Raw genomic sequence first — 14392 nt, forward strand, 5'->3', positions numbered from 1 at the left:
GAGCTAGTACATACAATGCCTAAAGCCACTATTATTGGCTTTAGGCATTAGAGGTAGTACTGTACTTACTTTTTCTCTTAAACTGGTTGAGAGATGGGGCAGTCTTTGACGTGATTGGGGAGGTCATTCCACATAATGTCCTGGGGTGACTGCAACAGGAGTGAAGTACAGTACTGTAGTTGCTATTTGCCCTTGTTGAGAAATACAGTAATATGAAAATAATAAGGATTGCCCTCAAGAAAAGACATTACAAGCGAAAAAGTATAAAGGAATAAACATGAAACTGTACCAAGGAGCAATGAAGGGGGTAACAAGTTTGAGAAAGGCAGCCGGGGTGTTGCCAAATAGCACAACAGTGGGTCAAACATAAACAAGGATAAATAATACTCATCACTCAAAACATTACACAGGACAGTACTTAAAAGTATTACGTAACAAAAATATGCATTAATTGTTGCAAGAACTGATGTAGTTTGTCATAATAGCTTTTTAAACCTACACTCTGTTGCTTGACAGAGACTTGAGCAACAACCAGATCGCTGTACTACAAAATAACACATTTGCCAGCCTTCATCAGCTCTCCACACTGTGAGTATATGCACATCATAATTTTTCTGACTTGCCACTTGATTTTTTTTAGACTCGTAAGTGTATGGTGGCTTAAGTTTGCTGTATGATGAATTAATATTTTCTTCTATGGGTAAATTCTAATGTAAGTGAATCATTCATGCTTAAATACAGTTCTTTTCATACTGTGCAATTTGGAATTAATTTCTCTCATTTTCCACAGCATTGTAAGCTACAACAAACTACAGTGCATGCAAAGGGACTCGTTGGCAGGGTTGCGGAAACTTCGCATATTGTAAGTACCATATTTTTCTTATAACCTGTAAGCGTACATGCATGTACTGAATATTTATGTATATGTATGTTACTGTTCTAATGACTTATTGCAGAGAATTTAATTAAACCCATGCTTGTGAAGGATTCCTCGTACAGTGGAACCTCGGTGCTCGGACTTAATTCTTTCCAGAAGGTCGTTTGAGTGCCGATCACAGACCACAAAACATGCACACATGAACACAATAAATAAATTAAATAAATGCAAATATATTCTCACTTTACCCTACACTTAGGATAGTTGATGGCATATGTCGAAGGTGGTGAGGAATAGGAGAGATGTTATTGTTTTGGCAGGGGAGTACCCTTCCCATTGCCATGATTAGCTTTGAACACTTTACTATCAGCACTCGTTCCCATTTTTTTTTTTTTTTAAGATCACCATGCAGTTGTTTTGCTTTTTCATAAACAGGCACGTGGACACCACTTTAATATTTTGCTAAGTTATTTTTTCATCTCTTGTGGTTCTAGCAAATTCTCTTCTTGTTTTGCTATTTTCACTAACATTATTATGTATTTATGTGCATTTGCACTAACTCAGTTTTATTTAGTTTATCATATTGCCTGGTCGCTCTCTTGATAAGGTTGACCAGGTAGTGTGATAATGAGACAAGCATTGCTAGCAGTTATAACATGTGCTGAAGCTCCATGTCCAGCTTTATCTTTCCTGTGTGAAATGTAAATTCATTCACACAACACCATTATTTCCCATTTTCTTTTCACTCACTTCATTTTTTTATCTGCTTTATGGCTGCTACTCCTAAGATAGAATTATGAACTGGTGTTCATCATTCTAATATCCATATCTAATTGTAATATCCATGACTTAGTCAAATACAGTAGTGTGAAAACAACACAAGCTGCTGCAGGCACAGCTCAGCTGCAGAGTAAATCATATCAGTGGATTACTCAGAGCCATTGTGGGCACGTTACCTTGCAGTTACCTACCGTTAGTTCTGGGGATCAACGTCCCCGCGGGCCAGTCTCTGACCAGGCCTCCTGGTTGGTGGTCTGGTCAACCAGATTGTTAGATTTATTCTTTGGAGGTGTTTATCAAGTTCTCTTTTAAACACTGGAACAGGTTGGCTAGTTATGCTTCTTATATTTAGAGAGAGAGTGTGTTGAAAATTCTTAGGCCCATGATGTACATAGAATTCTTTGTCAATGTACCTATTATACCCCTGCTTTTCAATAGGGCTATTCTGCACTTCCTACCATGCCTCCTGGTCTCATAAAGTGTTATTTTTGTGTGGTACTCAATTGTTTGTGGTGGTTGAGCTTCAGCTCTAAGGTCCCAGCTCTCAACTGTCAATCAACCGACGTACAGATTCCTGAGCCTATTGGGCTCTATCTTGGTATGGTCTATTGTGTGCTTAGTTTTTGACCCTGTTTTATTTCAGTTAATTTATCATAGATCTGCAGGAAATTTGCCAGATATAATTTCACTGTTCTAAAGACACACGTGTGTGAAGGTGTGTGTACTCACTTAATTGTACTCAACTAATTGTGCTTGTGGGGGTTGAGCTCTGGCTCTTTGGTCCCGTCTCTCAATCGTCAATCAACAGGTGTACAGGTTCCTAAGCCTATTGGGCTCTGTCATATCTACACTTGAAACTGTGTATGGAGTCAGCCTCCACCACATCTCTTCCTAATGCATTCCACTTGTCAACCTCTCTGACACTAAAAAAGTTCTTTCTAACATCCCTGTGGATGTTTAGATGTGTTATGATTCTTTATCATATGTGCAGATTTGGAACCAGTCTCTAATATCTCTAATCTGCCCGAAACGCTGCGCGTACTAGTGGCTTTACAAGAATGTAAATACTGTACTATCCAATGTATTCTCACAAACCCAATGTACCTTCTTGTATATATATAAATAAATAAATAAATAAATAAATAATATTTTCCAATGCAAATTATTACTCATCTATCCCACCTGTACTCTAGAGAATACTGATTTACAAATTTTAAGCAGTCCTAATAATTTAGGTGTTTTATTGAGTGGATTTGGGCAGTAAAAGATCTTTTAAGGTTCTCCAGGTTAGCAATTTCTCCAACTTTGATTGGGGCTGTTAATGTGCAACAATATTCCACCCTAGAGAGTACTAGTGCCTTAAAAAGTACCATCATTGGTCTGGCATCTCTTGTTTGAAAGGTTCTTGTTACCCACCTTGTCATTTTTATTAGTTGTGACAGCTAAGTGAGTAAACTGTTACAGCTTGAGTCACAAAAAGAAAACCACATTATGTCACTATTGTGTTGTTTAAATGTGCATCACATAAAGAGTATATCATACAGCATTATGGTTTAATTCTCTTAATATAAAGAATCATAACACATTAAGTAATCATATTTAACTTAAATGGTAAATTGCATTAAATCAAGTGCTTATTTCATGATCTATGATTTGGTTAGTGATGCATAGACATACAGTATAGGATTAAGTAACAAGAAAATAAATATGCTTCTAAGATATTACTGTACTATATTTTGTATATGGTGCATATTGTGTTTCCTTATTAAATAACTTGCACACCAATCTCCAGCAGTTGTAAGTTATGCCAGATTTCGTTTGGAAAAGAAACAGGTCCTTGTGGGTACTATTCGTTGAAAGTAAACGACGTTGCATAATAAACAGTATGTAATGTCAGTCGCTTTCAACCAACGGAGCCCACTAAAGTAACTCACAGGATGACTTAATAAACTGTTATGAAACCTCATAGACGATGGTTGTATTCATTAGTGTATGCAGGATTAGTCTATGTCTATAATGATCGTGAAAAAACAATCATCAGTCATTATTTGATTGTGAAACATATACAGTACAGTATAAGTATTTTAAGAATGGATAATGAAGATTATAATTTTAAAAATTATTTTTATTTCATTTATATTCTACTGTGGGTAACTGGTGTGTGGAGGTGTTTGTTCATCCATTAAATTTTCTTTTATAATATCTTTAACTATTTTTCACTATGGTGTTCATTTTTCTCTCTGGGCTGGTGACTTTCCATCCCATGAAAGTGAGGAATAAGGTAGTAATAATAATAATTATAAATTTTCCTGAATTTACCTGAGGGTCATTTTTACTCTAATAAAATTAGTATATAAATTATTATTAAAAGTTCCTCTTTACTGAGGAATTTACTCTAATGTCCTTGGTGAGGACAGGAAGCTGGCGGCTTGTCAGATGCCCCCCATTTATACTGTTAAGTTTTTCAAGCTGGATTTTAAACTTCAACAGTTTTTTGGCATTTACAGTTTCAGTGGATTAGCCATTCCATGGGTTTATAACTCTGTAGGCGAAAAAGCATCTCCTGTTTTCAGTCCTGCATTGTGCCTTGTTGAGCTAGAAACCATTGATTCTTGTTCGTGTTACATCTGACCTTTTGAAGAACTTGTCTGGATCAACATTCTCCAAACTGTTCAGTATTTTAAGTTTCATTGAGATCTGCCCAGTCATGTCTGGTTTACAGTGTTGTTAACCCTGTGGCCCTCAACCATTCTGAGTATGAGAGCTGACTTATTTCTGGAATGATTTTTGTTGTCTGGTGTTTGGCACCAGGCAACAACTTTCCTCTGCCAACTTTCTCCAAACCAGTTATGTCTTTCTGAAGATGAAGTTTCTATGCTAGAATACACTAATCCAAGCACCAGAGTTGAATACTGTATAGCATACCAAGCATACAGTTGAATAATGACCTTCTTGTCCTCAAAGTCAAAGATATGATTGATTATTCCTAGGATTTAGTTAGATTTTTTTTACTGTACAATAAACTATCTACTTGTTGACCAGACCACACACTAGAAGATGAAGGGACGACGACGTTTTGGTCCGTCCTGGACCATTCTCAAGTCGATTGTGAGAATCGACTTGAGAATGGTCCAGGACGGACCGAAACGTTGTCGTCCCTTCACCTTCTAGTGTGTGGTCTGGTCAACATACTTTAGCCATGTTATTGTGACTCATTGCCTGCAACTATCTTCTTCTTTGATTTCAGATCTCTTCATGGGAATGATATTTCAATGATCCCTGATGGTGCATTTCGTGATCTTGTCTTCATTACACATATGTAAGTGTTCTTTTATCATTTTTTGATGTATTTGTGATGCAAAATTCCATCAGTTCATTGCAGTACAATCTGTCACAACTCGAAAGAGAACCTTAAACTGAGTTTCACTAATGCACTCATTCTTCATTATAGAGCAATGGGAGCAAATCCACTTTATTGTGATTGCTCTTTGGCATGGTTTTCGGACTGGGTAAAAGGTGATTTTGTGGAACCTGGAATTGCGCGGTGTGCTGAGCCTCCATCCATGAGGGATAAACTTGTACTTACTACTCCAACACAGTCCTTTAAGTGTGTTCCAAAGGTCCCTGATGAGGTTAGTCAAAGAATCATTTAATAAGTAAAGTACTATATAAGATGTATTTTTCACTGTTAAATTTATTTGAATAAATGTGGCACATTGTGTTTGGTAACTGTATTTTTTAACAGTTCTAAGAACACTTGAATAATGTTTTATTTGAAATTTCCCTTAAGTTCCAGGCTTTTTCTTCAGGTACTTGCCAAGTGTGACCTGTGCTATACGCATCCTTGTGAGAATGGTGCTACTTGTCGCCCCCTTGCCAACCGCAGCTATGAATGCAATTGTGCTCCAGCTTTCTATGGGCCAAACTGCCAGTATAAGATAGATGCTTGTTATGGCAATCCTTGCAGGAATCTGGGTACCTGCAAGATTCTTGAAGCTGGCCGATTCAGGTAGGCTCTCTTGTGAGAAGAATGTTGAATGTCTTGTATTTCTTTTAAGTTATCTTGAGATCAGTTTATCACAAGAAATTTTTTATCACAATTTATCACAAGAAAATTTTTTCCTGTATAATGGCAAAGCAATATACTGTTTGTGCTTTGATTTTATAGAATTTTGTAAATGCTATGTCAGCTACTTATGTAACCTGATTATCATGAATATATACAAGCTTTTCTTTGAATGACAGAGCTTATCAGAAATTAAAGCTGTCATTAAAATAAAGTTATTCTTTGCCTTTGGCTAAAGTTGCTCACAAATTTGACCTTCTGGTCAGTATCACACACACACACATACTAACATAGTTCCAATCTACAAAAGTGGCAGCAGGGAAGACCCCCTCAATTATAGACCTGTATCATTGACAAGTGTAATACAGAGCACCACTTGGTTTCCGAATCCATTGGGGACGAGACCCATCGGTTAACATGTTAGTTCGTATGCGAGAAATGGAGAAAAAAAAAATAGAAAAATTTATGAAAAAACTCTAGGGGAAAAATCGACAGGTTCATAGCGTAAATGCGACCGTATTTTGTTTGTACTCACCAATAATTGAAGTCTGATCCGCTTATGTTGATGATCGATGTTGATGAAACATAGTTATTTACATGGAAGAGGTGATGGTGGATGTTGAAGTTGTTGGGTTGACTGAAGTTGTTGGGGTTGACTGAAGTTGTTGGGTTGACTGGGTCAACATGCGATGAGTCAGGTGCAGGTGATGCAATGCGAGCTTTCTTGGAAGCCATTGCAAAAGACTCTTTAATTGACATTTGTTTCATTCCCTTGGCTCTTGTTTTTAAAAACTTCATATACAAATTGTACTGACTCATCATGTCCTTAGTTTCATACTCGCTGTAATTTTTGGGTAATTTTCATTGCTTGGTGAAATTCACTCGCCTTTTCCACGAGCAGCCAGCCTGCCACTGGCTTCTTCGTCACCTCACGTCTCTATTTGTACCACTCCCACACTGCATTATCAACATTCTCCACCTTTGCTTTACTGACTACCTTTCTATTTCGTATTGCCTTATCACTTTCACTTCTAGAGAAATAGTAAAAAATGATAGGTTTAGCCTTAAGAAGATCAAAAACAGTACTTTTATTAATGCCATATTCAGCGCACACGACACTTCTCGGGACACCGCTCTCCATCTTAATTATTTCAACTTTCTTCTCAAATGTCATCACTGACCTCTTTCCTTTACGTAACCCACTTGTAGATGCTTTCACTGACACAATGCGTGCATTTGGAGTCGACATGGTGCACGGATGTTCCTTGATTGTGCTGATATGTAAAACAAAGTCACGGAATGAACACTCCAGTCTTGTGACAAATTCAAACAATGGGAACAATAGGCCGTGAATCTGTGACATCACAGGGTAGGAGGCACCAGAGTGGTGGCGCCCGACACGGTCAGTGGGCAAACTAAACCATCTGCCACCCACCCACCCACCACCACGGGCCAGTGTTACGCTTGGCAGACCGCTTCCTCACCCGAACTTGGTTCGTGTAGGGTAACCCCAACATCGGCTGGCGAGAAGCTTGGTGGACTACTTCCTACCCGAACTTAGTTCGTGTAGCCTGACTCCCCAACCCCAATCGGGAAACTGGAAGTTTCGGATAACTAAAGTTCGGGAACCAAGTGGTGCTCTGTAGTCAAAATATTGGAAAAAATAATAAAAACTAAATGGGTAGAACACCTGTAGAGAAATAATATAATATCAGACAAACAGTATGGCTTTTTAATCTGAAAGATTCTGTGTATCGAATTTACTTAGTTTCTATGATAGAGCCACAGAGATGTTACAGGAAAGAGATGATTGGGTTGACTACATCTATCTGGACCTAAAAACGGCTTTTGACAGAGTTCCACATAAGAGGTTGTTCTGGAAACTGGAAAATATTGGAGGGGTGACAGGTGAGCTCCTAACATGGATGAAAAATTTTCTGACTGATTGAAAAATGAGGGCAGTAATCAGAGGCAATGTATCGGACTGGAGAAATGTCAAAAGTGGAGTACCACAGGGTTCAGTTCTTGCACCGGTGATGTTCATTGTTTACATAAATGATCTACCAGTTGGAATACAGAATTATATGAACATGTTTGCTGATGATGGAAGGATAATATATGATCACTGTGTACAAAATAATAACAGGAATCGATAAAATTGATAGGGAAGCATTCCTGAGACCTGGAACTTCAAGAACAAGAGGTCATAGATTTCAACTAATGAAACAAAGCTGCCGGAGAAATATAAGAAAATTCACTTTTGTAAACAGAGTGGTAGACGGTTGGAACAAGTTAGGTGAGAAGGTGGCGGAGGACAAAACCATCAGTAATTTCAATGCGTTATATGACAAAGAGTGCTGGGAAGACGGGACACCACGAGCGTAGCTCTCATCCTGTAACTACACTTAGGTAATTACACATACTGAGCATGATCTTACACATAATGGCATTGTTTGACTTTCTGCTCTGACTCTTGGTTTAATTTGGTGTTGGGCTTAAGGCCTTTCAACCTCTGGATGGTTAAAACCACTGCAAGAGCTTACTGAGCAACCAGCAAGTTTGGTGCTGGGGCCTTAGAAAAAGAGTTCTTCATATTACTCAGTACCCAATATTTATTTGTCGTATTACGTCTTAACAACTGCTTTTGTTTCATATAGCTGCCACTGCCCTCCTGGATTTGAGGGTGACCGATGTGAGGTCAATATAGATGACTGTGCTGGAAACAAGTGTGAGAACAATTCTACATGTCTTGACCTTGTGGAGGAGTACAGGTGTCAGTGCCACCCTGGTTACACAGGTAAATTTTAATTATTCTTCATAACTTTACTAATTACTAAACAAATATTTTCAAGCGCACATACCCACACACACACACACACACACACACACACACACACACACACACACACCACCTTTTCTAAAATTCGTTAAGCTGAAACTCGGTAACTAACTTTACCTCGTTTATTATGTCTGAAGAACAGCGGTTTTTAAATTTCAGGAAAATTGGGATAATTGTAAAGAACCTACAAATATAAACATCTAGAGGCGGGTTCAAGAACTGATACTGTATTCACATCACATACTCCTAATTAACATATCTCCCAAAGATGGACCACCTCTGACCTTAATTCCATTCTTAAATTGATGACACCAAAGCGATGATTTATTGTTGGTTTATCCCTGACACAAAATCCACTCTTAAAATGTTGACAACTTAGCGACAATGTTTTCAAGGTCTGACCCCAACGCAAAATCCACTCTTAAAATGCTGACACTTTAGCGACGTTATTTTCCAGATTCAACCCCAATGCAAAATCCACTCTTAAAATGCTGAACGATGATATTTTCTGAAATAAAAAATCGTCGCTAAGGTGTCATACCATTTACTTTAAAAGCAAGCTGCATATAAAGGATAAATTCTAGAGATTGAAAATGGGGAACAGATTCACAGAAAATAAAAAGGAAATGGTGGCACAGCAACCGCGCCTCAGTTTACCAGTGCCTCCCGCCTAGTGACAATCGCACTAAAATTCTTTGTAAAGAATTTCAGGAAACAAAGAACACAAACACTTGAGGATGTTGAAAAGTTGTTATTAATTTGAGTACACAACAAGGAGTTAGGAGGTGATAGCATTTTCAGAGATCATCATTTGTGAGAATGCAAGGCAATTGCATGAAGACCTGTTAAAGAAAACCCCTGGAATGAGTGATGCAGATACAAAAGAGTTTAAGGCGAGCAGGGGATGGTTTGAGAAATTTAGAAAAAGAAGTGGCATTCATAGTGTTGAGTGCTGTGTGCTGTGAGATGGTGGAGAAACACAGCGAAGAACTGACCACCAAATAACTCATAGCCCTTCACAATGAGCAGCAACAAGAGGCAGCTGAGGAAATGTCTTCAGAGGAGGAGGCAGTACATAATATCCCTTCCTCAACAATTAAGAAGTGATGTAGACTATGAGAAGAAATGCAACCATTTGTTGAAAGGCCATGCCCTGAGCAAGCTGTGGTAGGCCATGGCCCTAACCTTTTTAATGACACTGTGATGCCTCACTACAGACAAGTGTTACAATGTAGGGAAAACAAGCCACTATGGATAGATTTTTAGTGAGAAAAACAAAAAAGGTTTCAATAGGTTTCAGCAACCTATTGGTAAGCCTGAAAAACATACCAGAGAAAGTACCCCAGAGAAGTCATCACTGCCTGATGTTATAATGGAAAGGGACTCCCCTTCCAAACACAAACACCTCTCATCCTCCCCATCTTCTTATCTTGAGGTTATCTTGAGATGATTTCGGGGCTTTAGTGTCCCCGCGGCCGGTCCTCGACCAGGCCTCCACCTCCAGGAAGCAGCCCGTGACAGCTGACTAACACCCAGGTACCTATTTTACTGCTAGGTAACAGGGGCATAGGGTGAAAGAAACTCTGCCCATTGTTTCTCGCCGGCGCCTGGGATTGAACCCAGGACCACAGGATCACAAGTCCAGTGTGCTGTCCGCTCGGCCGACCGGCTCCCACGTTTTCCCATCCTCACGTTTTCCATATGCCAACAAGAGTCATCAATAAAGGTAAGCAATAACTTGTACATACGTTAGTACTAAAGATTTGGGTGAATTAGGTATAAAATTTACTTTGAAGTTAATATTTTTGGGAGTGTGGAACGGATTAATTCAATTTACATTATTTCTTATGGAAAAATTCACTTCGGTTTACAAATTTTCAGGTTACGAACCTTCTCTGGGAATGGATTAAATTTGTAAGCTGAGGTACCACTGTATATTTGAGAAAAATTTGATTTTCAGAAAACCAAATACAATGTAAATTTCAGAGAAGACTATGGAGGTGTCTCAAAATAAAGTGGAAAAATTACTAAAGAAAAGAAATAATGCAGTTGGACCAGATTGAGTTTCACCATGGATTCTGAGAGAATGTGCACCTGAGCTGAGAATTCCACTTCAATTGATATTTCAGACATCTTTGTGTGTAGGAATTTTAGCAAATATATATTGAAAAGACAAACATAGTTCCAATCTATAAAAATTGTAGCAGAGAAGACCCTATGAATTATAAATTCATAATATTGACAAGTGTTGCAGTCAAAATACTAGAAAAAATTGCTTAAACCAAACAATAGTAAGCCTGGAGGTAAAATTATATAATAACAGACAGTATGGCTTTTGAAGAGGAGGTGCCTGTGTAACAATTCAATCAAAAACCAAATCAAATCAAATCAAAATCAAATTTACTTAGCTCTATGTGAGCCACAGAGATTTTACAGTTAAGAGATGGTTGGGTTCACTTTGTTTATCTAGACTTAGAATAGAGTTTATGAGTCCCAAACAAAAGATTGTTATGGTAACTGGAGCATACTGGAGGGGTGACATGCAGACTGCTGACATGGCTGAACAATCTTTTGACAGAAAGATGAAGAGTGGTAATCCATGGCAATGTATCAGACTGGAGAATTGTTACTAGCAGAGATCCACAAGGGTTTAGTTCTTGCACCAGTAATGTTCATCGTCTATTTGTCTATACAGTATAAGTGATCTACCAGGAGGAACACAGAATTATACGAACGTATTTGCTGATTACAAATGTCGTGCCCTTCAAGATTACCCACACAAAATAAGTGTATGGAACAACACTTGGCAGATGGAATTCAATGTGAATAGATGCCATGTTTTGAAATGTGGAATAAGAGAAAATAGGCCACCACACAACCAATAAATTATGTGAAAAGGCTTTAAAGAACTGATAAAGAAAAAGATCTAGGGATGGTTCTGGATAGTAAACTGTCACAGGAGGACCACACATACAGAACAATGTTCGAGGTTCCTTCTGACTTTAAATACATAGATGGTGAAATATTAAAGAAATTGTTCATGACTTTTGCTAGACCAATATTGGAATAAGCAGTAGTTGTGTGGTGCCCATATCTCACGAAGCCCATCAACAAATTTGAAAAGGTACAAAGACATCAACAAATTTGAAAAGGTACAAAGACATGCTACTAAATGACTTCCGGAACTGAAAAGCAAGAGCTACAAGGACAGGCAAATGGTGTTAAGTATCCCAAAGCTAGAAGATAGAAGAAAAAGATGCACTATGATCACTACGTACAAAATAGTAACAGGAAATGACAAAATTGACAAAGAAATTCTTGAAACCTGCAACTTCAAGAACAAGCTAAGCAACATTACCGAAAAAATATTAAGAAGTTCTCTTTTGCAAACAGTAGTAGATGGTTGGAACAAGTTTAGTGAGAAGGTGATGGATGCCTGAATTATCAGTAGTTTCAAAGCATCATATGACAAAGAGTACATACTGGGAAGACGGAACACTACGAACGTAGCTCTAATCCTGCAACTACACTCATGTAATTACCTGTACACACATAAGTCGAGCCTGGCCTCAGGCTGGTCTCGGGGAGTAGAAGAACTCTCAGAACCCTTTTCAGGTATGCTCCAGGTATACACATGCATGGATATGATGTCCCAACAAGCATGAATGTTTAGAGAATTGACAGTGATACCACCGACTTATGTTTTGAATATAAAGCAGTGCAAGCTTTCCAAAATCAGTAATGATAAAGCTGGATAAAGTTTAGTGTCCATCGATAGACAAGTGACTACCACTATATATATACTGTATATAAGAATGTGATAAAAAAAACTTTAAACCATTACAAAGAATTGAAGAAAATATTAAAATAAATTTCTTAAACTAACTATGGTTATTACCATTTGCTTTAGAAATAGCCACATACATGTTGCTTGGAAAGTATCACTTTTTGACTCCATACTTCGTCATCGGTGGGCGAAAGTGTTAATTAATTTTATGTGGACAGGCAGCCTGTGTATATATACATATACACATCAACCTAGCAGTGCAAACACTTCATCACAAAGCTCTGAGCCTCTAAAATACCCACTGTCTAATGCTAACGAAACAAGTCACAACTAAAAGGTTAAACAATCCATGGCTTACTAAGGGTATACTTAAATCTATCAACAAAAAACCATGATTATGAAAAGTAGTATAGGTTAGGGGTCATCTCCAAAGAAGTTTCAAGGAGGTACTCATAAGTGCTGTTGAAAATAATTAGAGAGCCAAAATAAACTACTATGAGAATAAATTCAATCAAATTAAGGGCAATATGAAGAAAATGTGGAGCACTATTTCATAAATATTAGTATCAAATAAGATAGGATAAAACCCACATGTGTATTGGTGAAATTTGTGTAAGGAATTTACACCAAGTCTTTTGCATTCTCCTGAGTGCTTTGTCCAGGTCTGAGTGTGTGATTAGGATGAGACTTACATCTCAATGTCTAATGAGGTTGCTATCATGGGTCCAATCCTCTTACCCTTTTTGACCTCCTGACCATGTCACCTCTGTTCCCGACTGCTGATGTACCTGCGGCAATGTCTTCTACAGAATTGTGGTCGTGTGTCCTTTCCATAATCCTGCTGTTCTGGGAACTGGGGTTGTTATTAATAGAGGTGTTTATCTGGATGCTATACCTCGTAACCCTCTCAATACCCCAAGGAACACAGCTAATGGGACTGTTTTCATTCATCCATTTATTGAGATCTAATTTTAATTCACTCAGAATCATTTTCCTAGTAAAGTTATCCTCTGAAGTGAAGCTTTTGTTGCCAGCGAAAGTATTCAGAGTACTATTTATTAGAACCCCTTCCACTACCCTTCTAGTGCTAATATTATTACTTTTATAGATTATTTCACATTTCAAAAAATCAATATTGTGATCCTTTTCCCAACTATGGTTTGCTACAGCACTGTTACCAGCCATAATTCTACATGCTTTCTTATGTTCTTCAATTCTGAACTCAAGTTTGGATTCATGGATTAATTGATTACATAATGGAGCTCCTCTCTTATTGGCTGATGTCTTACCTTTTAACCAATCATTGCATGCCTTGAATGTCACCTATCTGCTTGGGCTTACACACATCGCCTAATACAAGGATGGAAGTGACGTCAGTCTCGTTGAATAGTATCATTTCTCACTTTAGAAATTAGAAAATTAGCACATAAGAAATATATCATACACAATTCTAAGATGAATGACATCCTAAACTAAACAGAAAATGCCCTAACAGTTGCATATGATGAAAATTACTTGTATATAACTCACTGGGGTAGAATAATGTTGCATGGCCAGATTGCATTGAATTTGTATACACCGTGTGTATTTATTTATTTGTGTAATATTTCTTTTACTTTTGTAATTTTGTGTACTTGTAAACATTATATAAATTAAGTGAACTTTTTTCTGAAAATTCAGTAGTACTTTACCCTGTATGTGTACTCTTTACATCCATTCAGGTGACTACTGTGAGCGTAAGATCCCCTTCTGCACCAAAGAATTTAATCCCTGTAAAAATGGAGCCACGTGTGTCGATCACTCAACTCACTATGAGTGCCAGTGCTCTCTGGGATATACAGGCGAGAACTGTACCGTGAACATTGACGACTGTGCCAACCATTTGTGTCAGGTATTGTATAGTTTCTTTCTCATTTCCATGTGTAATATATGCTATACTTTGAACAAATTAGATGGATAAAGTTGCCAGCTATTTAATGCAGAGATGCTACATAATCTCCTCACTTTGGTGCCTTCCTTCTTGTAATAATTACTTAATATAAT

General features: G+C 37.8%; 1 protein-coding gene across 3 annotated transcripts in view; it reads left to right on the forward strand.

Annotated features, from left to right (window-relative positions):
• Positions 1-14392, forward strand: part of LOC123769680 (protein slit) — a 233043-nt gene that overhangs the window by 193152 nt on the left and 25499 nt on the right. For all 3 annotated transcript variants that reach the window (XM_069308674.1, XM_069308672.1, XM_069308673.1), the window contains 7 exons: positions 517-588; positions 791-862; positions 4905-4976; positions 5109-5289; positions 5467-5666; positions 8381-8520; positions 14071-14240. In XM_069308674.1, the coding sequence (XP_069164775.1) occupies positions 517-588; positions 791-862; positions 4905-4976; positions 5109-5289; positions 5467-5666; positions 8381-8520; positions 14071-14240 (907 nt within the window). The remainder of the gene's footprint in view (positions 1-516; positions 589-790; positions 863-4904; positions 4977-5108; positions 5290-5466; positions 5667-8380; positions 8521-14070; positions 14241-14392) is intronic.

The sequence above is a fragment of the Procambarus clarkii genome, chromosome 63 (genome assembly GCF_040958095.1).
Source record: "Procambarus clarkii isolate CNS0578487 chromosome 63, FALCON_Pclarkii_2.0, whole genome shotgun sequence".
NCBI classification, from domain to species: domain Eukaryota; kingdom Metazoa; phylum Arthropoda; class Malacostraca; order Decapoda; family Cambaridae; genus Procambarus; species Procambarus clarkii.